Here is a 26,400-nt window from a genome sequence, read left to right on the forward strand (position 1 = left end):
CTCACCAACTTTTACAGGTGTACCTTAGAAAGCATTCTTTCTGGTTGTATCACAGCTTGGTATGGTTCCTGCTTTGCCCAAGACCGCAAGGAGCTACAAAAGGTTGTGGATGTAGCCCAATCCATCATGCAAACCAGCCTCCTATCCACTGACTCTGTCTACACTTCTCGCTGCCTCGGCAAAGCAGCCAGCAAAATTAAGGAACTACGCATCCCAGAATTCTCTCTTCCACCACCTTCTGTTGGGAAAAAGATACAGAAGCCTGAGGTCACATACCAACTGACTCAAGAACAGCTTCTTCCCTGCTGCTGTCAGACTTCTGAATGGACTTACCTTGCATTAAGTTGATCTTTCTCTACACCCTAACTATGACTGTAACACTATTCTGCACACTCTCCTTTCCTTCTCTGAGTGGTATGCTTTCTATAGAGTCATAGAGGTTTATAGCATGTATAACCTGCAAGAAACAATATTTTTCACTGTGTGTTAATACATGTGACAATAACAAATCAAATCAAAATCAAAAGCTGGCACTGGGATTAAACCCATGCCCTTGGTGTTATTCTGCATCACACTCAAAGCCGTTCAGTCAACTAAGCAAACCAACTGCTCATACACAAAAATGTAATGGAAATCTGGATTCAATCCTTTTCCTCTTCCCCACCCAACAGGGAGTCAGGTGAATATTCAAAAATGAGACCTGAGATATGCTTGTTAAGAATATTCAGAGAAACAGAACTAAGGTGTAAAAATGGAGTTGAGATCACCCAGGATGCAATTGTAATGATGGAACAGAGTTGAGGGGCAGTCCTGCTGTTTCTCTAAGATCATTGAAGGCGCTTCTGTTGGGGAAATCCCAAACTTGGCCATTACTGTAATGGTCACAAATGAATCCAATAAAAAATTCTGAGGAAACCTCTTTGCCAGAGAGAAGTGAGGGTGTGGAATTCATTACCACGTGGGGTGGTTGAGATGCATAAGGAGCCAATTTTCCCGTCCCACCCGCCACGGGAATCATAACTGCTGAGGAACGGACCGTGGAAAGGTCCATTGACCTTGGGCAGGATTTTCTGGTTTCAGGGCAAGCACAACTAAAAAAAACCTGCCTAAACTTGTTTAGATCAGTTTAAGGGAAAGTGAGGTACTTTTTGCAAGCTGTGCCCAGCATACCTCTTAATTCTATCTTTAACTTTCATTCTATGTTTCTAAAGCTTCATTCTAACTCTTTTAAACTCCCCTTCACAAAACCATATTAAGTTGATCTTTGATCAGAGCAAAGATGTGCGGGTTGGGTTGATTGGCCATGCTAAGAAATTGCCCCTTAGTGTCCAGAGATGCATAGGTTAGAGGGATTAGTGGGTAAAATATGTAGGGATATGGGGATAAGGGCCTGGGTGGGATGGTGTTCAGTGCAGACTCGATGGGCCGAAGGGCCTCTTTCTGCACTATAGGGTTCTATGATTACACCCTAGCTATGACAGGAACACTACATTATTTGTTCTCTCCTCTACAAATGGTATGCCTTGTATAGTGCTCAAAAAAACAATACTTTTCACTGTATAATAATACGTGTGATAATAAATCAAAGGTGTAGAAGGTTATTGACTCAGAGGGCTGAATGGCCCACTTGTGCCAATGTTATGTTGATAGGGTGAGATGAAGACAGAGGAAGGAGGTTTGTAAGAAGCATAAATACCCAAGGCGTAGAGTGGTCTGTTTTTTTGGTTCCTGCTAGGAGTAGCAGTTTCTGAATGTGTGATCATGAAGTTAGCACAAATATTCAGTTCTGTGGTTTGAATTTTGTTTCGTTTTTCTCTTTGTTAGAATCTCTACAGGGCAGAAGATTCAGCCCATCAATTGCACCGACACAATCCCACCCAGGCCCTATCCTCGTAACCCCATGCATTTACCCTAGCTAGTCCACCTGACACTAAGGGGCAATTAAGCATAGCCAGTCCACTTAACTGTGGGAAGAAACCGGAGCATCCAGAGAAAACCCATGCAGACATAGGGAGAATGTGCAAACTCCACACACACAGTGACCCGAGACAAGAATTGAACATAGGTCCCTGGCGCTGTGAGGCTACAATCTAACCACTGTGCTGCCACATCCAAAGATGTGCAAGTCATGCTAAATTACCCCATAGTGTCCTGGGATGCATAGGTTAGAGGGATTAGCAGGGTTAATATATGGGGTTATGGGGATAGGGCCTGGATGAGCTTGTTGTTGATGCAGACTCAATGGGCTGAATGGCCTTCTTCTGCACTGTAGGGAATTTATGATTCTCTTGTTCAATCCCACTACATCCGTGATCAGAACAATACTATCCAGGAAACAGCTCCCAGATGGAATTCTTCATAGTTCAGATCACTGAGGTAGAGGAACTATGCCAGTCATTAAAGCTTTCTTCAGAAAGCAGGAAAACACATTGACCCCTCGTCTCCTCGCTGCATATGCAGGCTCTGTATGCAATCAGCTAGATTTGGGCACAAAATAGTTTGCATTTCTGTAGCACCTTTAAACACTCTGAGGTTCTTCACAAGAGCAGAATCACTACAGAAAGATGCCGAGATGACCAAAAGCTCACTCACAGCAGAAGGTTTTGAGGAATGCCTTAAAGGGTTGCAAGGGAGGTGGAGAGCTTTAGGGAAGGATTCCCAGAACTTGGAGCCAAGGAAGCTGAAAGCATAGCCACTCATGGCACAGTTTGGTTGGCACAGTGGTTCGTACTGCTGCCTCTCAGCGCCAGGGACCTGGGTTCGATTCCCGGCTTGGGTCACTGTGTGGAATTTGCACATTCTCCCAGTGCCTGCTTGGGATTCCTCCGGATGCTCCGGTTTCCTCCTACAGTCCGAAAGATGTGCTGGTTAGGTGCATTGGCCGTGCTAAATTCTCCCTCGGTGTATCCAAACAGGTGCCGGAGTGTGGCGACTAGGGGATTTTCAAAATAACTTCATTGCAGTGTTAATGTAAACCTACTTGTGACACTAATAAATCAACTTTAAGTGAAGGAAATTGGGGTTACGCAGTAATTGGAGCAATGCAAAGATCTGGAGGTGGTGGCGGAGATGGGGAGGATTGAGCCACTCTTTGACCGGACAGTATATAATGTGGTGCAGCTGTCTACAGATACACTGGGGTGTTGAGTACTTGTATCTGTACCCACGATAACGCCAATGGTGTTCTGACTGGGAGCTCCAAAATGAGCCTACACTGGAGATCAAACCTGGAGACATTCAGCTCTGTATTAGATGGATGGTGGAGCCTAGCTTGCTGCTTTTACTTGAGCTGTACGTGACTTAACCGACTTCTCTCTACAGGACGTGACTTGTTATAATTACAGGGTTCCATTCGTGGTTTCACATTAAGCAGCGAACACCTGTTCATAACTCAGGTGTTAGCACAATTGTCTGAGTAATTGTTCAGAAGGACAAAGGACTCTTTGATGCCTGCTGGATATTTTAATGTGTGCTGATTTGAATTTGTGCTGATTCGAATTTGTGTAAAGATACCAGCAGAACAAGCTTGAAATGGGGCGATCCTGCACACAGGACTGTCCTGCATACAGTAATCCTGCACACGTGAGCAATGCCTGTGGAACTGTGCAGTCATTCGGCCCTTGAATGGATGTGTCAAGTGTGATCTTAGGTATACTTGTAATCATAAACAGCACTGTTTCTTAAGATTGCTTTTAAACTTGCAAGTTTAGTGTTCGATTCAGGATGAAATGGACCAAGATTCTTGAAGTCATTGATACAATTACAATTGGAGAATCTTATAGCACAAGAAGAATCCCTTCAGCCCATCCATCTCTGTGCTGGCCCTTTTGAAAGAGTTGTCCAATTTAGTCTCATGCCCCTTTTAAGTTAGTGAATTCCAGATCTTAGCCATCCATGTGAAAAAATTCAGCCCCCTTTTCCCACTAGTTCTTTGTCTGTTACCTAAATCTATGACCTCTTGTTCTTGAAAACTGCTGAGTTGTCTGAAAACCTAACCAGTTTATTAGCATCCCCCAGAGATAGAAATCTACAACTCTAGCCCAATTTTGAACCTTCCAGAGATGTGAGCACTGTAGTAGTGAGGCAATGCCGCATTGTCAGAAATGCTACCTTCTGGATGTGAGGTTAAGCCGGCACCCGCCCCGTCTGCCCTCTCAGGTGGACTTAGGTGATTCCAAAGAAGAACTGAAGGGTTGTCTCTGAAATCCTCAAAGACCAGTATTTAACCCTCGATGAATATCATTTAAAAAATTGATGTTATCTGGCCGTTATCATATTGTTGTTTCTGGGAGCTTGCTGTGTACAAATTGATAGCCATGTTTCCTATATTAAATGATGACTGTGTGTCAAGAAGTTTTTCATTGGCTGTGAAGAGCTTTATTCCTGAGGTTTTGAAAGTCCCGTCTTGGGTCACTGTGTGTGGAGTTTGCATGTTCTCCCTGTGTCTGCGTGAGTTTCCTCCGGGTGCTCCAGTTCCCTCCCACAGTCCAAAGATGTGCGGGTTAGGTGTGTTGGCCATGCAAAATTGCCCCTTAGTGCCTCAGGATGCGGAGGTGGAGGGATTAGCAGGGTTACATATGGGGAGATTTATGGGGATAGTTTGGGTGGGATTGTGGTCAGTGCAGACTCAATGGGCCAAATGGCCTCCTTCTGCACTGAAGGGATTCTATGATTTTATTATAAATGTAAGGTTTTTTTTGTTCATACTAATGCCCTAGGGTAATTAATGATGGATGATAAATGCAGCTAGACAAGTGTTGGCTACGTTGCAAAGAAACTTTCGTAGTTTCATAATGGAGTTACTTTAGCCCAGTTGGTAATACACTCAGCTCGGAGGCAGGTCAAGAATTTTGAGACCTACTCCCAAGACTTGAAATGAAAAAGAAGGGTATGCATTTATAAAACGCCTTTCACAAGGGCCAGATGTCTTTAAGGGCCTTTTGAAGGTTATTATGTAGGATATTCAGCTGTCAATATGCACACAGCAAGCTTCCACACAGCAATGAGGTAAATAGCAGGTAAACTGTTGGTTCTTTTGTGGTGTTGACTGAGGGATGAAGGTTGGCCAGGACACTGGGGAGAAGGTCTGTGGTCCTCTTTTAAAAAAAAAGTGCCATTGGAGAAATCTTTTACGTCCACACGAGAGAGCAGACAGGGCCCTGGTTTAATGTCTCACCCAAAACAAGGCACCTCTGACAGTGCGGCACCTCGAAGAGTGTCAACCTTGACATTTGTGCTGAAGCCCGGGAGCGTGACTTGAAGCTCCAGTGTTGTGACTCAGAGATGAGCCACCCGCTGAACCGCAGCTGACACTGTTGACAGTGTAATCCAGACAGATACGTCAGTGCATTGTCAAGGGGGCACAGTGCTGCCAAGGCTGCTGCCCTGAAGGGGAGATGTTAAACCAAAACCTCCTGAGATGAGCACTGATGATAACAGAATTAAATTTCTTCAACAATCATGCCACTTTGTGAGTGATGAATTAGTACGTTGATAATATAATAACGTAGTTTGAGAAACTCGATATAAATGGTGCTGGGTTGTTCACACAAATAGCAGTCCATTACGCTTGCAGACTTGTTTTTATGGGTTATATTTGTACACTGGATATTACCTCATAGCCATGAATAGAAATGTGATTTCACCGCAGCTCTTTTGAATAGGTTAATCAGATTTAATCAGAATGTCAGCCTCCTTGTAGCAGTTCCTTTATGTAAATAATGCTGGGATTTGTCTCATTAATCTTTCCACTCGGGCGAAAATGAAGCCACCCAGTGGTTTAGCTAATTGAGCTGTAATACTGTGTGGATTCACTGGGCTCTAAGGATTGGCGTTGACAATACGGCGATGGCTATAACTGGATAATATGGGATATCCTGTCTTATCAATCAGTACTACTGTTTAATAGGTGGGTTTTATGTCCCAATTTTGTAATGCCTTTAAGGAATGAAAGTTTAATGCTGCACGGTGAAGGTACTGCAGAAATGAAAATGTAAACCTACAAACCATGTCTGTAAACGTCTGAGAGTGCGGAAAGGAGCAAGGGGGGTCAAAAACTTTAAAGAATGAAGAAAGGTTGAGCGCAAACGGTTTTAGGTTGGGCAGAAATTGTTATCGGTACAGGCTTGGAGGGCCGAAGGGCCTGTTCCTGTGCTGTACTGTTCTTTGAATGTTTTCTTTGTAAAAGTGGCGATCTAATTGAAGTGTTCAGTATTACGAAGCTAATCAATGGACCAAAAATGATACCAGGTGCAATTTAAGTTTATTTATTAGTGTCAGAAGTAGGCTTACATTGACATTGCAATGAAGTTAGTGAAAATCCCCTAGTTGCCACAATTTGGCGCCTGTTAGGGTACACTGAGGGAGAATTTAGCATAGCCAATGCACCAAACCAGTGCGTCTTTCGAACTGTGAGAGGAAACCAGGGCACCTGGAGGAAACTTTATAAGAGCCTTGTCAGACCCCACTTGGAGTACTGTGCGCAGTTCTGGTCGCCTCACTACAGGAAGGATGTGGAAGCTATTGAGAGGGTGCAGAGGAGATTTACAAGGATGTTGCCTGGATTGGGAGGCATGCCTTATGAAGATAGGTTGAGGGAGCTAGGGCTGTTCTCCCTGGAGAGACGCAGGTTGAGAGGTGACCTGATAGAGGTTTATAAAATGTTGAGAGGATTCTCGGGGGCTATTTCCCAGGGCTGAAATGGTCGCTATGAGAGGACACAGGTTTAAGATGCTGGGAAGCAAGTACAGAGGAGATGTTAGGGGTAAGTTTTTCACACAGAGGGTGGTGAGTGAATGGAATCAGCTGCCGTCGGTGGTGGAGGCGAACTCGCTGGGGTCTTTTAAAAGACTTCTGGATGGGTATATGGGATCTAATGGGATTGGGAGTTACAGATAGTTCTATGGCTTGGTAGGTATAGATGTGATCGGCGCAACTTGTGGGCTGAAGGGCCTGTTTGTGCTGTAGTGTTCTATGTTCTATGAAACCCACGTAGTCACGAGGGGAACTTCGCACAGATGGTGACCCAAGCCAGGAATCGAAACTGGATCCCTGGCGCTGTGAAGCAGCAGTGCCAACCACTGTGCCACTGTGTCCGCGCTTACCATAGTGCGCAAGTACTAAAATATTAGGGAGATGATTCAAAGAAAGTTAATGGACATTTTGTTTGAAGGATAGGTTGTCCACGAGATGGACAGTAATAGCTCCTGAAATAAACTGGTGCGTTTGTAGGAAAAATGAGAAACAGTAAGGGATTTTCTGTGGGTGGGAGTTGAATTTAATGGCTGTTTCTGTCTCAGTTGTGCTCAGTAAGCTGCAAATGATATTTGCCAATTCACCACCTGCAAAGGTTCCTAATTCTTTGGAATGTTTGTGGGATTTTTTTTGTTCAGACACTGCTCAAAATGAAATGCAGAATGATGTTACTGTTCTGGAAGTTTAGCAGTAAATTTGATTGTCTTAACAAATTTGATTGAATTTTTTGAGGAGGTGACTGGGTGTATCGATGCGGGCAGTGCAGTTGATGTAGTCTACATGGACTTCAGTAAGGCTTTAGACAAGGTGCTGCATGGCAGACTGACCGAGAAGGTAAAGAGCCCATGGGATCCAGGGCAATTTGGCAAATTGGGTTTCGATTGTATTTGTGACTGAGAGGCTGTGCCCAGTGGTGTATCACAGGGGTCAGTGCTGGGTCTCTTGCTGTTTACATTAATGATTTAGCCATGAAAGTATTAGGTATGATCAGTGAGTTCGCAGATGACAGGAAAATTGGTGTGGTAAATAGCAAGGAGGAAATCATTAGATTACAGGAAAATGGAGACCATTTGACCCATAATGACTGTGATTGGAACAAACATCCTGAGAATTGTTGTTTAAATGCATGGCTTTCATTCACATGCCTGTTACAACACACTGCATCCAACTAAATGTTCTGATTTTCAAATCCTTGTTAAAATAATTTCTCATGGATCTTTTTATAGTTGATTCTCTAGCCAGTCATACTTATTAACCTAAATAGCATATGACATGAACTGTTTTGTCATCTTCTAGAACTGTACTAGTGGGATTTACATCTGTTTGAAGGCCTGTACTCAATGGCGTTTAGAAGAATGAGAGGCAACTTTATTGAGACATATCGGATTCTCAAGAGTGGGTGCTCAGAAATTGTTTCCCCTTGTGGGAGAGTCTAGGGTCAAAGGGCATTGTCTCAGAGTAAAGGATCACCCATTGAAGAGATGAGGAGGAATTTCTCCCCTGAGGGGAGTGAATCTGTGGAATTCTTTACTGCAGAGAGCTGTGGAGGCTGGGTCGTTACGTATGTTCAAGGCTGAGATTGACGGATTAATGGCACTTACGTTTCTCCTCCCGTCTGCGTGGGTTTCCTCTGTGTGCTCTGGTTTCCTTCCACGATCCAAGGATGTACGGGTTAGGTGGATTGGCCATGCTAAATTGCCCCTTAGTGTAAGGGGGATTAGCAGGATAAATATGTGGGGTTATAGGGATAGGACCTAGGCAGGATTGTTGTCAGTGCAAGCTTGATGGGCCAAATGGCCTCCTTCTGCACTGTAAGTTCTATGAATCTATAAAGAATCCAGGGTTATGGGGACAAGACATGAAAGCGGAGTTGAGGATTATCAGGTCAGTCATAGAATCCCTACAGTGCAAAAAAAGGCCATTTGGCCCATCGGGTCTGCACCGACTCTCTGAAAAAGCATCCCACCCAGACTCTCCACTTTGCCCTATTTCTGTAACCCTGTGCGTTTACTATGACTCAACACAGGTTGGGACACTAAGGGGCAATTCAACATGGCCAAACCATCTTTGGACTGTGGGAGGAGACCAGAGCACCCAGGGGAAACTCACGCAGGGAGAATGTGCAAACTCTGCACAGTTGGTAACCAAGCCGTGAATCGACCCCAGGACTCTGGCACTGGGAGACAGCAGTGCTAACCACTGTGCCACCGTGCTGCCTTGTCATAATCTTATTGAATGGTGGGGCAGACTCATTGGCCTGAATGGCCTGTTTCTTATGGTCTTTTGTCAAACTTTTGAATTCTGTATTTTCTGATCTATAAATACTTGCAGCTCTGGGACTTGCAGTTTCATTAATTATCCGCTCGCCCTTGGGCAAAGACAGAAATCTTGGACACAGTCTCAGAGACAATCAATCTTCCCATTCATTTCCAGATCCACGCTAACAGGCCCTGGGAATGCTTATTTAGGATCTCTTCACCATTAAAGCAACAGTGCTGAAAGCAGTCTTTCCCCAGACGGCAGGGCCACACAGGGTGAAACACTGGGCAAGGAGCATGAGTGTCATAAAACTGAGTTGTGCCTCTGTGTGGACCTACAAGCACCTTTATCAGCACATAAAACCATTAAATTTGGGTGTGTTTGTGTCTTGGCCAGCGAAAGATACAATGGGTGTATTTTAATTGACACACAAAGGAAGACTTGTATTCCTGTAACACCTGTCGCAGCTAATGGAATACTTTTTGAAATGTCACTGTTGTAACAGTGAAAGACAGCAGTCAGTCAGCACAAAGAAAGATCCCACAAAAGACAGTGAGATATTTAGCAGACAATCTCTGTTAGTGGTGTCAGTTGAGGGCTAAACACTGGCCAGCAAGTTACAATATATGCAGCCCATGCTGACATTTACCTCCTGCTCAAGCAGTTAGGAAAGGTAGTGGTATATCAGCTTTTATTCATAGAATAGAATCCCTACAATGCAGGAGGAGGCCACCCGGCCCATCGAGTCTGCACTGACCCTATGACAGAGCATCTTACCCAGCCCCTATCCCCATAACCCCGAGTATTTACCCCCCTAATCCCCCTAATCTACACCTCTTTGCACACAAATTCAGCATTGCCAATTCACCTTAACTGCACATCTTTGGAGTGTGGGATGAAACCAGTGCACCTGGAGGAAACCCATGCAGACATGGGGAGAATGTGCAAACTCCGCAGACAGTCACCCAAGGCCGAAATTGAACCCGGGTTCCTGACGCTGTGAGGCAGGACTGTGCCACCTTGCTGCCCTTACAAAGAGATGGAATGTGAGTTAAATAAAGAGTCATTTAATTATCTTACTGGTTGAAAATCAGATTTGCTCCTCGCAAACTGATTAATGCAGGTATTTTCTGAGGGAGCTTTAGCTAAAGGTGAGTAAGATGGAGTTGACCTCTTTCCCCCAATACTGTGTGTATGATGGATGTCTACCCTCCTAAAGGCTCATGATTCCTTCCCTTAACCACAAACCTATCAACAGGTTTTTCCTGAATCTTGCTTAAGCAACCCGCTCCCCCTTTAAAACAAGTGTCATTTATATAACACCCAGAATGTAGTAGATTATCCCCAGACAGGAGTGTCAGTGTACAATATCTGATTCAGATTCGAGGGGGTGAATTGAGAGAAACAACTTTCTTTGTTGAGGGAAGCTCAGAAGAAGGGATGGTTGAGATTAGAATAGAGAAGGTTTATAAGAGATATAATCAAGGTGCTGAAAATGATGGCGGTTTGGGTAGAGTGAATAAAGAGAAACTGGTTCCATTGGTGGGGAGAGTCAATAACCACAGGACAGATTTAAGGTAATTGTAAAGAACTGGGTGGCGGGGGTGGTGCAAGTGGGGAGATTTTTTTACAAGCAACAAGTTGCAGTGATCTGGGATGTGCTGCCTGGTAGGACAGTGGGAGCAGATCCCACAGTAACTTCAAAAAACATGTTTAAAAAAAATTTGCAGAACTTTATGGCAGAGAGTTGGCAGAGTAGCACTAATTGGAAAACTCTTTAAAGGAACTAGTATGGACTAGATGGACTGAATGGCCACCTGTGCTGTACATTTCATAAATTAACAGCCAGACCATTCAGCCACAAAATCAGGAAGCACAATCTTCCCGTTAAGATTAATGGAAATCCGGAACTCTTGTCCCAAGAGGTTGTGGATTTTGGTGATCGGTTTGAGCCTTTAGGATTGGGACTGATGGACCATGGTCGGGTAAGGAGCACGGAGCAGAGGTGGACAAATGGGGTTGAGCTGTAGGTCAGCCAGGGTAATAGAACTTTAGAGCAGGCTTGAGGGGGTTGTTCCTGTTCGCCTTGTTCCTTCGGTTATATTGCCAAGGTTGAAACCAGGAAGCCGTGCCACAAGCTGAATTATCTTCTGAGATTTTGCCACATCTGGTGAAAGATGAGCAGGACCTGAAGGGCAGTGTTCAGCCTGGAATTTGCATGTCTCGGTTAGGTGTAACACCCAACCTTGGCAGTAGGGTTGTTGCAACTTTAATTATTTTAATTATTATGCAGCTGGGGAACTGGCTTTATCGTCTGTCAAAGAAAAATAATGTTGAAAAGAAAGGGTTGGCTAACGTTTGTCTAGTGCTTCCATGAGCTCGGGATGTTCCAGAGCCAATTACGTTCATTTCGGATGGTGTCGTGTTTGTTGTGCTGTAAACTATAGTTTATTTATCAGTGTCACAAGTAGGTTTACATTAACACTGCAATGAAGTTACTGTGAAAATCGCCTAGTCGCCACACTCCAGCGCCTGTTCGGGTACACTGAGGGAGAATTTAGCACGGCCAATGAACCCAACCAGCACGTCTTTCGAACTGTGGGAGGAAACCGGAGCATCTGGAGGAAACCCACGCAGACACGGGGAGAATGTGCAGACTCCACACAGGCAGTGACCCAAGCCAGGAATTGAACCTGGGTTCCTGGCGCTGTGAGGCAGCAGTGCTAACCACGGTGTCACCCGTATAATACCCTGTACTGGAAATATGATTAAATATGTGGATGGGTGACTTCTGCAGTAGCAGCAGTTGCATCTTTTTTGTTCCTGATGCTCGTAATCGATTCTGACACTTGTCCAGCGAACTTTGTTTTCTGTGACTAGTTCTCTCTGTCTTTTCTCCTGGGGGAAATGGGAGCTGGGAAGCATTTAAATCGGGATGAGAAACACATCAGCCATGATTGAATGGCAGAGAGGATTGGATGGAACGAATGGCCTAATTCTGTTCCTATAGCTTATGAAAATAAAGCAGCAGTGATGAGCTCTCTCTGTAGAAATTGACGCTGATTTCTCAAAGGTTTTACCTGTCTATTCCACTGGAGATTGACGTTAGCTCAGCTGAAGGTGTAGAGTTTACAGTGAGATCAGCTGAGCGAATGAGCCACTCTGTCTATTAGGATGTGTTCAGTGTTGGGATTGGTTCATTAATAACAGTTAGATTGTGGAGTATCTGCAGAACTCAAAGGATAAGTTCAGGATCGTGGGAGATGAGCAATTATTTGAATGTGATTTTCCAATTCTGTAACACATCACTGTGACGCATGAAAAATATTGGCAAAAGAGTGAGAAACTGAGCGAGATGTTCCATCTGTAATCTGCTGTAAGGTTTGTCCAAATTAATCTCATTTTCAGCTCCTCAAAGCGCTGAATCATTATTCAATGTGCGACACCTTGCAACAGAGGAAACGCGTCATGTAAATCAGCCAAGATCCAGATAATTCACCATCTACTATCCTCAGTTACGAACCAACAACAGCGATCGATCTTTATCAATGAGTCTGTAAAAGCAGCCAGACACGAGAAAAACTCCACTGATGGAGAAGAATGGGGACCATTTGTTCCTCTGATGCACACCGCATTCACCAAACATTCATGTTTCACTTGACTCGTAGAATCCCCACAGTGCAGAAGAAGGCCATTCAGCCTTTTGAGTCTGTGCTGACTCTCTGACAGAATGTCTTATCCAGGCCCTCTTCCCGCACCCCATGCCCATGACCCCACACATTTACCATGGATAATCCATCTAAAACACTATTTAGCGTGGCCCATCCACCTAACCTGCACATTTTTGGAGTGTGGGAGGAAACCGGAGCACCCGGAGGAAACCCACGCAGACACGGAGAGAATGTGCAAACTCCAAACAACAGTCACCCAAGGCTGGAATTAAACCCAGGTCCCTGGAGCTGTGAGGCAGCAGTGTTAACCACTGTACCACCATGTTGTGCCGTATTCTGGATTGCCATGGTGTTATTTTGTTAAAGCGATCTCTCCAGCTGGTACTTGAATGAATCAGTACCAACTGCTTCTATCTTTTTGGGATCTGTGTTTGATAGATTGGCCACTCGGTCAATGAATCGTTTGTTTCTGCTGATTGGCGTCGGCAGAACACAAAATGTTGCAAACATGTTAACAGCTCTGGCAACATCTGTGGGGAGAGGAATACAGAGTTAATGTTTCCAGTTGATGGCTTTCCTTCAGGGATCTTGGTTTTGAATTTCCTTTCCAGGTTGTGGTTTTTGTCCTCTGGTCCTGCTCGTTCTGGACAAAGTTAAACGGTTTGTCATGGGCAACATTATCCTCTCCCTGTATAACCCCAAAAACAGGAACCATATCACCATACAACCTTCGCTTTTCTTTTACACAAACGTTTCCCATAACCCAATCCCTTCATAATCCTGTCTTATCAGCAGTATAATATTGACACAAATATTGCACAATTTACTATCTGTCAATCGTATTGCCACATTGAAATTGCTCTTGCAACAATGTGCATTTAAATAGCACCTTTCATGTAGTAAAACCTCCCTTAGATCCCCTGGAGAGATGCTGGAAGGGGATTACAGAGATGCTGGTAAGGGGAGTGATGTATAAACACTTCTTCACATCATTGAAATCTGATGTAATTAAATGCTTAAACACGGAGCCATTGAAAATAGGAATAGACCATTTGGCCCTTTGATCCCACTTATGTGTGGCACAGAGGTTAGCACAGCTGCCTCACAGCATCAGGGACCCGGGTTCAATTCTGGCTTTGGGTGACTACGTGGAGTTTGCATGTTCTCTCCGTGTCTGAGTGGGTTTCCTCTGGGTGCTCTGGTTCCCTCTCACGGTCCAGAAATGTGCGGGTTAGATGGATTGGCCATGCTAAATTGCCCCTTAGTGTCAGGGAGATTAGTAGGGTAAATATGTGGGGTCACAGGAATAAGGCCTGGGTGAGATTACTGTTGGTGCAGACTCGATGGGCTGAATGGCCTCTTTCTGCACTGTAGGGATTCTGGGATTGACCATTCAATATGATGATGACTGATCCTCTATTTCAACACAGTGCTCCTGCGCTGCCCCGGTTTGGAAACCGAGCCTCCTGATTGAGAGTGGGAGTGTTATTCTCTGAAAGAACATAAGAACATAAGAAATAGGAGCAGGAGTAGGCCAACCAGCCCTTCGAGCCTGCCCCGCCATTCAATAAGATCATGGCTGATCTGTCTTGGCTCAGTTCCACATTCCCGCCCTCTCCCCATAACCCTTCATCCCCTCTCTTACCAAAAACCCATTAACCCGCGTCTTAAAAATATTTAGCGAGGCAGCCTCCACCACTTCAACGGGCAGAGAATTCCAGAGATTCACCACCCTTTGAGTGAAGAAGTTCCTCCTCAACTCCGTTCTAAACCACCCCCCTTTTATCTTGAGGCTGTGCCCCCTAGTCCTACTATCCTTTCTGAGCGGGAAGAGTCTCTCCACCTCTATCCTATGCCTTAGCTTTCTCAGAACTACACCCAGGGCTGAAGGAGATTGGTGCCTGCCGTGGGTGCTGGAGACCCATCGGCTACTCAGGCATGAGACTTGTTTCCTCAATTATGTTCCTCAATAATGTTCAGGAAATGTGGGAGGATTCTGGCAGCGAGAATCAAAGTTGCACAATAAAGTCTGTGTAGGTGTGTACCTGTGGCTCACTCACTCATCCACCCATTGCCAGCTACGTATCAGGTGACTTTTTCCCTGAAGCTGCTACTTCCTTTTATTTCTGTTCTTTCCTTTATCTTTCCTTTCTCCCTTCCAACTTTCAGATTAAACCAAGTGCCCCTCTGCTACCCTGGATGGATGTCAAAGATCCCACAGCCATTCTTTTGAATACGAGCAGGAGAGTTCTTCCTGGGTCTCCTGGCCAGTAATTCCCACACAATAATGTAAATAAACTTTTATAGAACTTTTATAGAACTCTACAATGCAGAAGGAGGCCATTCAGCCCATCGAGTCTGCACAGACCACAATCCCACCCAGGGCCTATCCCCATAATCCCATGCATTTACCCTAGCTACTCCTCCTCATACTAAGGGGCAATTTAGCCTGGCCAATTCACCTAACCCACATATCTTTGGACTGTGGGAGGAATCCGGAGCACTCAGAAGAAGCCCACACAGACATGGGGAGAATGTGCAAACTCCACACAGACTGTGATCCAAGCCAGAATTGAGCCTGTGTCCCTGGCACTGTGAGGTAGCAGTGCTAACCACTGTGACACCGTTTTGCCCTAATTTGATCTTCTCATGATCTGAGTGACCTACTCATTTTCCTATTTTCAATGGTTCTATACTTGAGCATTTAATCCAGGCTGGCACACCACATTTCGATTGTGTGAAGAAGTGTTAATACATTTATCCCCCCACCACACCCTCCAACAGTATCTCTGTAATCCCCTCCAGCATCTCCTCTGATCTCTGCTGTTTCCCTGATCTCCATCGCTCCACCCATTGGCAGCAATGCCTTCAATTGCAAACTTCAAACTTTGGAATTTTCTCCCAAACCCTTCCACATGTCCTGATAACTCAGGATAAGTGAGGGCAGTGCTGATCTGTGTGGAGTTTGCACATTCTCCCTGTGTCTGCGTGGGTGCTCCGGTTTCCTCCCACAGTCCAAATATGTGTGGGTTAAATTGATTGGCGATGATCAATTGCCTCTTAGCATCAGGGAGATTAGGAGGGCAAATATGTGGGATTACAGGGTTAGGACTGGGGTGGGATTGTTGTTGGTGCTGGCTTGATGGGCCAAATGGCCTCCTTCTGCACTGTAGACTCTATGAGACTAAGGGCAGCAAGATGACACAGTGGTTAGCACTGCTACCTCACAGCACCTGGGACCCAGGTTCGATTCTCAGCTTGAGCCACTGTCTGTGCGGAGTCTGCATGTTCTCCCTGTGACTGCGTGGGTTTCTCCAGATGCTCCAGTTTCCTCTCACAATCCAAAGATGTGCGAGTTAGGTGTATTAGTCCCTCAGTGTACCCGAGGCGCCGGAGTGTGGCAACTAGGGGATTTTCACTGAAATGTTGTTGCAGTGTTAATGTACATCTATTTGTGATACAAATAAATAAACTTTAAACAGTGGTTTCATGATCATCTCTAGACTTTTAATTTCTGGTTTAAAACAAATCAAATTCAAATTTCACCATCTGCAGTGGTGGGATTGGAACCCTGGCCCCCCCCAGACCAAAGGTTGTGAATGTAGCCCAGTCCATCATGCAAACCAGCCTCCCATCCATTGACTCTGTCTACACTTCCCACTGCCTCGGCAAAGCAGCCAGCATAATTAAGGACCCCGCACACCCCGGACATTCTCTCTTCCACCTTCTTCCTTCGGGAAAAAGATACAAAAGTCTGAGGTCCCGTACCGACCGAGTCAAAAACAGCTTCTTCCCTGCTGCTGTCAGGCTTTTGAATGGATTTACCTTGCATTAAGTTGACCTTTCTCTACACCCTAGCTATGACTGTGACACTACACTCTGCACTCTTTCCTTTCCTTCTCGATGAACGATATGTTTTGTCTGTATAGCACACAAGAAACAACACTTTTCACTGTATGTTAATTAATACATGTGACAATAATTCAAATCAAATCAAAAATTCAAATTATCCTGGCTCTCTGGATTACTAGTCCAGTCACAACACTAAACTATTCCTCCTCTTCCTCTCCTCCCCAGTCAGTTTTCCTCTTTCCCCCTCCATTGCCCCTCTGCCTGATTCCTCTCCCCTCCCCCAACCTTTGGTTTTTTGCCTCCCTCCCCACAGTTCTCCCCTCCTTCGGTTTTCCCCCTATCAGTTTGCCTCCCCCATCCCCGCCTTTGATTCCTGCTCCATCACACACTCCCAATTTCCCCAGGGGTGGGGAGCTACCTTGAACCCCCTTCCCCCGGGGTGGGGAGCTTTCTTGACCCACCCTCCCAGGGATGGGGGGGGGGCTGCCTTGACTACCTCCCCCCCCCCCCCCAAGTAAGAAGCCTCACAACACCAGGTTAAAGTCCAACAGGTTTATTTGATGATAAGTCTGTTCTGGTCAACTCTCTATTCACCTGACAAAGCGGCAAACCACAAAAGCTTGTGGGTTTACTATCAAATAAACCTGTCGGACTTTAACCTGTTGTTGTGAGACTTCTTACTGTCTTTACCCCAGCCCAACGCCGGCATCTCCACATCATGCCCCCCCTCCCCGCCCCAGGGGAAGCAGGCTGAGAATGGGACTCAACCCCTCTCTGATCTCCTTCATGCATCAGCTGCTGACACAAGACCACCAGCAAACAGAGAAACTTGATGGGAAGTTTTACCAGGTGAACACTGTGACATTAGCAGCTATGGGAGAGTGTTCACCACACTGAATGCTCCAGGTGTGTGTGTGTGTGTGTGTGTGTACACCTGGATCTCTGGGATTGCCAATGTGCCAAGCCTAGCCTGCCAGCTCAGAGTCAGTGTGTGAAATGTACTCTCTGTGTGAGTACGTTTCAATGCAAAATTAATAGTTGCTGCAGAGATACAGACAGCAACTTTTGCAGACAAAATATCAGCTTGTGCGTTTGATGTGTAAAAGCCTCTCAGAGCCAGTGGCTGCAATACAGCTTCCCAGCTTTGAGCTTCAGTAACTTTCTAATTTTGAAAAAACCTAAACAAGGCTGAGATCTAACCACGCCCCCTTTGCCATCTCTGCCCTCTCATTGGCCAGAAACACTCAGCCTTCCAGCTCATCTAACCAGTTATTTTGGGTTTCACGTTGCTGATTGGCTGTGCTGTTGCCAAGTGGGCGGTCCGGGCGCTGATTGGCCCATTCCCTGCTTTGGGCTTTTTTAGTTGGGCTTTAAGGCTGAGCCCGGAAGAATGAGTCAAAGTTGGTTTAATTGGTTGTGGAGTGGGCAGGGTGAGAGTGGAAGAGCTGCCCACATTGCCCAGGCTGAGCTGGCTCCCCAGGTCCAGGGCATTGGGCTGGGGAGGAGCTGCCACTGGGAAACTCCTTCTGGACCTCAGCTTGCAACCAAGAGGAAGCTTGAAGCCAGCAACAGAAGTGAGGATCTGACTCCAAGAAGCAGAGACCACCCATAGAGAAAGTGCCAGGAGGTCAGTGTGCCAGAGATCTGGTCAACAGGGGTGGGGGTCCTTGACCCCTCTCCAAGAGTGGGGAGCTTCCTTGACACCCCACCTCCCCAGGGGTGGGGAACTTCTTTAACGCCCCCTCCCCAGGGGTGGAGAATTTCCTTGATTTCCCCCCCCCCCACCAGGGGTGGAGAGTTTCCTTGATCCCCCCTCCCCCGGGATTGGGAGCCTCCTTGACCCCCCTCCCCAGGGATGGGGGGCTGCCTTGATTTCACCTCACCCCAGGGGAGGGGGGGGGATGCTGAGAATGGGACTTAAGCCCTCTCTGAATTGCCAACCTGCAAAGCCACAATGCAGTGACAGGTAACCTGAGGGGGTGAAGCCAGTGGCTGCAATGGGGGAAGTTTGGTGATGATCCGGGTTGTGTTATTACAATTCCATTACAGACCTGGACAATGCTGGAGTAGACACAGTGAAGACTGCAGCTTGTCTGTGTGTTCGCAGCCCTGTTTGCTTCTGTATCCACTTTGTGTTGGGTTTTGATTTAATGCAACTTGTTCACACTCTCCTGGAACTGGAAGCGTCTCCCGGGATGTCGCCATCCTGGCCTCTGCAATGTGACCAGCTCTTTGTAAAGTCTTCGTGCGATTTAAACGCTCTTAGAGCTGACTCTGTGAGTTGGGCAGGGTTGCGGGGCTGTGAATGAGAGCACGGTGTCTGCTCTCTGCTGCGCTAATCCCTGGGACAATATTTGCCGTTTGAGACGAGAATGCAGGGAAAGTGGAGAAGAGTCACTTTGGACTTGAGGCAGGACCTGTTTCTCTCGCTCTCTGAGCAGATGCTGCTGAGTATTTCCAGCGCTTTCAGTTTCCATTTCACTGGCTGATTATCTGGACATTTGGTGGTCAGGATGTGGAGATGCCGGCGTTGGACTGGGGTAAACACAGTAAGAAGTCTCACAACACCAGGTTAAAGTCCAACAGGTTTATTTGGTAGTAAACTCCACTAGCTTTCAGAGTGCTGCTCCTTCCTCAGGTGAGTGGGGAGTTCATTTTCCCACTCATCTGACCAAGGAACAGCGGTTCCAAAAGCTAGTGGCGTTTATTACCAAATACACCTGTTGGACTTTAACCTGGTGTTGTGAGATCTCTTACTGTATCTGGACATTTCCCATTGCTGCTTGCTGTGGGCGAATTTGGTTGCAGTGTCTGCGTTTCAGGAATCTTTAACTGGCTGGAAGGTGCTTCCTGAAGTTGTGGCAGGTGCTGTAGAATCCCCTGGCCTTTCTCAGCCAACAGCAGTGTCTTTACAGAGGGGCAACTACCTGCCTCCCCCTCGCCCAACCCAACCACCCCGCCATTCACTTAGTGATTCAACATGTGCTCCACTCCTCCCTCCATCCAGATTTGATTTTATTATTGTCACGCGTATTGGGATACAGTGAAAAGCGTTGTTTCTTGCGCGCTATACAGACAAAGCATACTGTACAATAAGGGAGAAGGAAAAGAGAGAGTGCAGAATGTAGTGTTACAGTCATAGCTAGGGTGTAGAGAAAGATCAACTTAATGCAAGTTCCATTCAAAAGTCTGACAGCAGCAGGGAAGAAGCTGTTCTTGAGTCGGTTGGTACGTGACCTCAGACTTTTGTATCTTTTTCCCGAAGGAAGAAGGTGGAAGAGAGAATGTCTGGGGTGCGTGGGGTCCTTAATGATGCTGGTTGCTTTGCCAAGGCAGCAGGAAGTGTAGACAGAGTCAATGGATGGGAGGCTTTATCCCAGCAAGGACTCACCCAGCTGAACAGTGGTTGTTGGATCAATCACAGGTCAGCGTTGCTGCTAAATTTTAACCCTTCCTCCGTTTGCGATTTGTCTGGCCCATTCTTACTGAGCAGTGAGATCAAAGCAAAATACTGCGGATGCTGGAATCTGAAACAAAAACAGAAAATGCTGGAAAATCTCAGCAGGTCTGACAGCATCTATAGGGAGAGAACAGAGCTAACGTTTCAAGTCTTCAATTTATTAATTCCACAAGTCGGCTTACATTAACACTGCAATGAAGTTACTGTGAAAATCCCCTAGCTGCCACACTCTGGCACCTGTTCATGCACACTGAGGGAGGATTTAGCATGGCCAATGCACCTAACCAGCACAAGTTTCAGACTTTGGGAGGAGACCCGAGCCCCTGGAGGAAACCCACGCAGACATGGGGAGAATGTGCAAGCTCCGCACAGGCAGTGACCCAAGCTGATATTTGAACCCAGGTCTTTGGCACTGCGAGGCAGCAGTGCTAACCACTGTGCTGCCCAGTCTGCATGTCCCTTCATCAGGCTTGTGATTGGAACATGACCCCCTGCCTCATCCTGGGATTGAGAAACTGCTTGTGGTGAAATGGTGCCACACCTTGTGAAGCAGCTCTCAGTAAGGATCAGTGCCCTGTGCAGACTAGTATTATATATTTAATTGGGAGAATGAATCTGGGGAGGGGGGTGTCTTGTAAATAAGATTTGAAGTGTGGAGTTCCAGGCATTGCTAATCTTTGCCTATTTCTGATCTGTGATGTGGAATTTCAGTGACACGGAAAATCTAGGCTCTTTATTCTTATAGCAGAACCAGGTAAAAGGTTTATTTTGTCATTTACAAAGTTAATTTGATAAAGTTTAGAAGCGATCAATATCGTAAAGGACTTTGATTTTTCAAATTCACCCAAGGGGTATGGGTGTCATTGGCGAGGCCAGTATTTATTACCCATCCCTAATTGTCCATTGAGAAGGTGGTGCTGAGCTGCCTTTTTGAACCACTGCAGTCCATGTGGTGTAGGTACACGCACAGTGCTGTTAGGGAAGGAGCTCCAGGATTCTGACCCAGTGACAGAATGGCCGATATATTTCCACGTCAGGATGGTGAGTGGAGGAGACCCTCCAGATGGTGGTGTTGCCAGTTATCTGCTGCTCCTGTCTTTCTAGATGGTAGTGGTCGTGAGTTTGGAAGATGCTGCCTAAAGAACCTTGATGAGTTGTTGCAGTGCATCTTGTAGATTGTACACACTGTTGCAATTGTGCATCGGTGATGAAGGGAGTGAATGTTTGTGGATGGGGCGCAAATCAAGCAGGGCTGCTTTGTCCTGGATGGTGTCGAGCTTCTTGAGTGTTGTTGGAATTTCACCCATCCAGGCAAGTGGGGAGTATTCCAACACACTCCTGACTTGTGCCTTGTTGATGGTGGACAGGCTTTGGGGAGTAAGAAGGTGAGTTATTCGCCACAGGATTCCCAGCCTCTGACCTGCTGTCATAGTCACAGTATTTATATGGCTCGTCCAATTCAGCTTCTGGTCAATAGTTAAACCCCCCCCCAGTAGGGGATTTAGTGATGGTAATGCATTGAATGTTAAGGGGGGGCGGTGGTTCGATTCTCTCTTGTTGGAGGTGGTCATTGCCTGGCACTTGTGTCGTGTGAATGTTACTTGCCACTTGTCAGTCCAAAACCTGGATCTTGACCAGATCTTGCTACATTTGGACATGGACTGCTTCAGTATCTGAGGAGTGGTGAATAGTGTTGAACATTGTGCAATTATCAGTGAACATCCCCACTTCTGACCTCACGATGAAAGGAAAGTAATTGAAGCAACTGGAGGCAGTTGGACAGTATCCTTGAGAAACTGCTGCAGTGAGGTCCTAGAGTCTGAGATGATTGACCTCCAACCATCTTCCTTTGTGCCAGGTATGACTCGAACCAGCAAAGTGTTTCTCCCTTAATTCCCATTGGCTCCAGTTTTGTTGGGGCTCCTTGACGCCACACTCAGTCAAATATTGCCTTGATATTGAGTAAATAAGAAGAAACTCTTCCTCCTGTAGATAACCCAGGCTCATGAATTTAAGGCAATTGGCAGGAAGGGGTGATGAGAAAACCATTTTATTTCACACAAGGAGTTGTGATCTGCTGCAATGCGCTGCCTCAAAAGACAGAGAAACCAGATACAATGTGGATAACCTTCCAAAGGAAAGTGGATAAGTATTTGAGCAGAGCTATGGGAAATGAGATTAACTGGGCATAGACAATTCAAGCACAGTCACGATGGGCCAAATGATCTCACTAAGCTGTGAGGTTCAATGTGAGCTTCAGCCATCACATTCTATCCTGTCCTGTTTCCTTTTGGGAAAGTTGGTCTTTAAATTAGCTCCTGGGGTCAATCAACTCAATACTGGGAATGCTGAGACCTCACATGGGACACACTTGGGCAGGGGATGGAATCCTCCTTCATTGGCATCAGATATCAACTACAGGGTGGTGATGTTGCCCCCTTAGGGTGCTGATCTGGCAGAGTTGTTACTGTGATAGTGCAAAAATTCACTACTTCCCAACACTCACATTTTATTATTTATTTGTGGGATGTGGGCATTGTTGGTTAGACCAGCATTTACTGTCCATCCCTAATTATTATCCTCCCTATGGACAGGTGATGGCCTAGTGGTATTATTGCCAGACTATTAATCCAGAAACTCAGCTAGTATTCTGGTGACCCGGGTTCGAATGCCACCACGGCAGATGGTGGAATTTGAATCCAATAAAAATATCTGGAATTAAGAATCTGCTGATGACCATGAAACCATTGTCGATTGTCGGAAAAACCCATCTCGTTCACTAATGTCCTTTAGGGAAGGAAATCTGCCGTCCTTACCTGGTCTGACCTAAATGTGTCTCCAAAGCCACAGCACTGTGGTTCATTCTCAACTGCCCTCAGGCAACTAGTGATGGGCAATTAATGCTGGCCCAGCCAGCGACCCCCATGTCCCATGAATGAATTTAATAAAAATTGCCCTTGAGAAGGTGGTAGTGAGCTGCCTACTTGAATACTGCAGTCCCTGATGTGTAGGTTCGCCTGTTGTGCTGTTAGGGAGAAATTCCAGTGACAGTGAAGGAATGATGACATATTTCCAAGTCAGGATGATGAATGACTTGGAGGGGAACCTTCAGGTGGTGATGATCCCAGGTATCTGCTGCACTTGTCCTTCCAAGTGGGAGTTTGGGAAGTGTTGCCTTAGGAGCTTTGGTGAGTTGCCGCAGTGCATATTGTAGATGGTACACATGGCTGCCACTGTGCATCACTGATAGAGGGAGTGAATATTTGTGGATGGGATGCGAATCAAGTGGGCTGCTTTGTCCGGGATGGAGTCAGGCATCTTGAGTGTTGTTGGAGCTGCACTCATCCAGGCAAGTGGGGAGTATTCCATCACACTTCTAACTTGTGCTTTGTAGACAGGCTTTGTGGAGTCAGGAGGTGAGTTACTCACGGCAGTATTTTTGCCAGAGTATTTATGTGGCTAGTCCAGTCCAGTTTTTGGACAATGGTAACCCCTGGGATGCTGATAATGAGGGATTCAGCAATGGTAATAACATTGAATGTCAGGGGGCGATGGTTAGATTCCCTCTCCTTGGTGATGGCCATTCCCTGTCGCTTCTGTGCTGCAGATATTACTTGTCAGCCCAAGCCTGGATATTGTCCAGGTCTTGTTGCATTTGGACATGGGCTGCATCAGAATGATTCCCCTGTGAAATATGTGTTCATTGTGTAGTGTGTGGTCAGTAGCTCCCAATGGGGCAATGCAATAGGATAATCATTCTCAGCTCACAATGCTTTATTTGGAAAAGAATGTTACACAGAATATGCACTGGGTTTTTAACACAAATTGTGTCGCAAGTTGTAAATGTAGCAACAATTTCATCCAGGCAGTGAGTGTGAAGGAGAAAAATATTCTCACACAGCGTCAACTATTGAGTTCAGTAACACTTTGCAAAATGTTGTTGGCAACGTAAAGCGTTAGAATAAGCAAAACATTGCAGATGTTGGAATCTGAACTAGACAGAGGAGACTGAAAAAACTCAATTCGACTGGCGGAGGGGGGGGTGGTGAGGAGTGGTTTTGCTCTGAGACAAAAATGTCTCCTCTCCACAGGGGAGGCTAAATGCAGACTGGATCACCACTTTGCGGTACACCCTCGCTCTGTCCGCACACATGACCCCAATCTTTTGGTCACAACCCATTTAAACTCAGCGTCTTGCTCTTGTGCCCACATTCCTGACCTCGATCTGCTGCAATGTTCCAGTGAAGCCCAGCGTAAACTGATGGGACAGCAGCTCACCTTCCAGCTCCCAGCTCCATGCTTTTAATTCCTGTCAACGTCCATTCAGAATAGATTAACGTGTGCGGAATAACCTCGGCTGCCTCTCACAATACTATAACAAAAAACTGTCTTTTAGTACATGTGGTGCACCCAAGGCTTTCATTACGGATTCATAAAATCCTACAGTGTAGGAAGAGGCCATTCGGCCCATCGAACACACCAAGGCCCAATCCGCACAACCCCATGCATTTACCCCAGCTTGTTCCCTGACACTGAGGACCAATTCAGCATGGCCAGTCAACCTAACCCGCACATCTTTTAGATTGTGGGAGGAAACCAGAGCAGCCGGAGGAAACCCACGCAGACACGGGGAGAACATGCAAGCTCCACACAGACAGTGACCCAAGCCGGGAATTGAACCCAGGCCCCTGGCGCTGTGGGGCAGCGGTGCTAACCACTGACACTGTGCCACCCCAACAGACAAGGGGACCTCCTAAATCAGACCTTCAGAGTAACAGAGTAAGGCACATCTGTGTGGCACCCCAACACCCACCCTGAAACAGCCTGGCTGAGCGGACAGTCCGGATATTCGAATGCTGCAAGAAGAAACAAGCTGCAGATTCTCAAGAAACAAAGCTCGCACATTTCATAGAACAGTGCAGCACAGTACAGGCCCTTCAGCCCTCGATTTCCTTTCTAACTAAAGGACTATGCTACACAAGATAACGGAATAACCCCGGTAGTGCTATTAATAGGCCGATCCTTCAGACTGGGCACAGCCTGACACTCCCAAATAAGACTGATTAAGTTAAAACTAGAAGCCCAGAAGAAGGACTGTTGTGGTCAGAGACTGGATAGAGACGTCAAACCAGGAGATGGAGTAACTGGCAACAGCTCTCCCTGGATTCTGGGAGTTACTCTCGAGAAAACAGGGTCGGTGCCTTACTGGTACAAACCAGGGAGAAGCCCTCGATTGTAGATCACCTCCGTCACAGGGAAGCCTCTGCTGAGGCAAGTGTTTCTATCGACCGGCCTGTAAACGGGAAAATCCGCCCTCTGGAAAACTAAGAGCTGGTCCCCTGGGCAACAAAGATTCCGGCTTAGACATGGAGACAGAGGCAGTGGACACCCAGTCAGAGAGCACCACCACAGACGAGCTCCCTGCAGTGGCTCCTTGATGCACTTTGTAGAACTGAGGTTCACTGATTAGTTCCCACAAGCATTGCAGATGAGACCAAAGAGATGGAGAAGATCCCATCGCTGCTGGAGCGAAAAGTAACCCTTAGATCCTAGAGGGTGGGGGTGGGGGAGGAAGACATGTGATAACCCGTACCAGCTCCATGAGGAACTACTGATTGATCTCCCTGTGGGCTTGTTGAACATGAGTTCCCCTGGTAACAGGCAATCGTCTGCCCAGTCAGAATTCATCACCTGAGCCTTTCATAAGGCAGGCCCAGGATTGGGCCTGCTGAACTGCAGGTCCAGGCGGGGACTAGTGTGTGTGTGTGTGTGTGTGTGTGTGTGTGTGTGTGTGTGTGTGCACCACAGTAGTGATTTTACTTTGGAAAGAAGCGTCATTTATTACAGAATACAGCCAGGCTTTGAGTTATTACAGGCAGCTAAACGTCTAAATATGGTGTTGCTACTGTTCACATTGGCTGAGCCAGTGGCTGTTTGTATTGGATGTGATCTGTGAACTGCTGGATACATGTCATTAACAAATAGTTTTTAACCACATCAAAAACAGTCTGCTTGGCGTTCAGTAGGGTGTTAGTTTGGGGAGGGAGTGGGGGCGGGTGGGACTGTGGGGAGCAGACTAATCTTTATCTCCTGGCTTGTCTGCTCTGTTGCATCACTGTCTACATTAGTGAAATCATCTTCAGATTGCTATTGTGAGTAAAATCTTTCCTTAAGCTCCGTTGAAACACTTGCAACATTTCTTTTGTATTATGGTGATTATTTACAGCATTAGAATTTAAACGGGGAGTGGTCTATGAAAAGAAGTCCTTTATCTGAAGAAGTATGTAAACCACTGCATTGTAAAATAAATACTGCGCGAAGGCAAATTTCTGCAAATTCGAGACAAAGTCTAGTGATGATCTTTAAATAGCGAAGTCTACTTTGTATGTAAATAGCTTTCTCTAA

The 26,400-nt window shown here is 46.2% G+C and overlaps 2 protein-coding genes across 3 annotated transcripts in view; both read left to right on the forward strand.

The window, feature by feature from the left end:
- med21 (mediator complex subunit 21) overlaps window positions 1-26,400 on the forward strand; it is a 67,933-nt gene that overhangs the window by 21,701 nt on the left and 19,832 nt on the right. The window contains exon 5 of one of the 2 annotated variants that reach the window (XR_013886856.1): window positions 56-1,361. The exons of the other annotated variant lie outside the window; for it this stretch is intronic. The gene's annotated coding sequence lies outside the window, so the exon portion shown is untranslated. Of the gene's footprint in view, window positions 1-55; window positions 1,362-26,400 lie in introns of those variants that run through there. 2 annotated transcript variants of the gene reach the window in all.
- Window positions 5,348-26,400, forward strand: part of LOC145344307 (serine/threonine-protein kinase 38-like) — a 78,003-nt gene continuing 56,950 nt past the window's right edge. The window contains exon 1 of the mRNA XM_080191395.1: window positions 5,348-5,470. Within this exon, the coding sequence (XP_080047521.1) occupies window positions 5,420-5,470 (51 nt within the window). The 5' untranslated portion in view covers window positions 5,348-5,419. The remainder of the gene's footprint in view (window positions 5,471-26,400) is intronic.

The sequence above is a fragment of the Carcharhinus amblyrhynchos genome, chromosome 6 (genome assembly GCF_965287045.1).
Source record: "Carcharhinus amblyrhynchos chromosome 6, sCarAmb.v2.hapA, whole genome shotgun sequence".
In the NCBI taxonomy this organism is placed as follows: domain Eukaryota; kingdom Metazoa; phylum Chordata; class Chondrichthyes; order Carcharhiniformes; family Carcharhinidae; genus Carcharhinus; species Carcharhinus amblyrhynchos.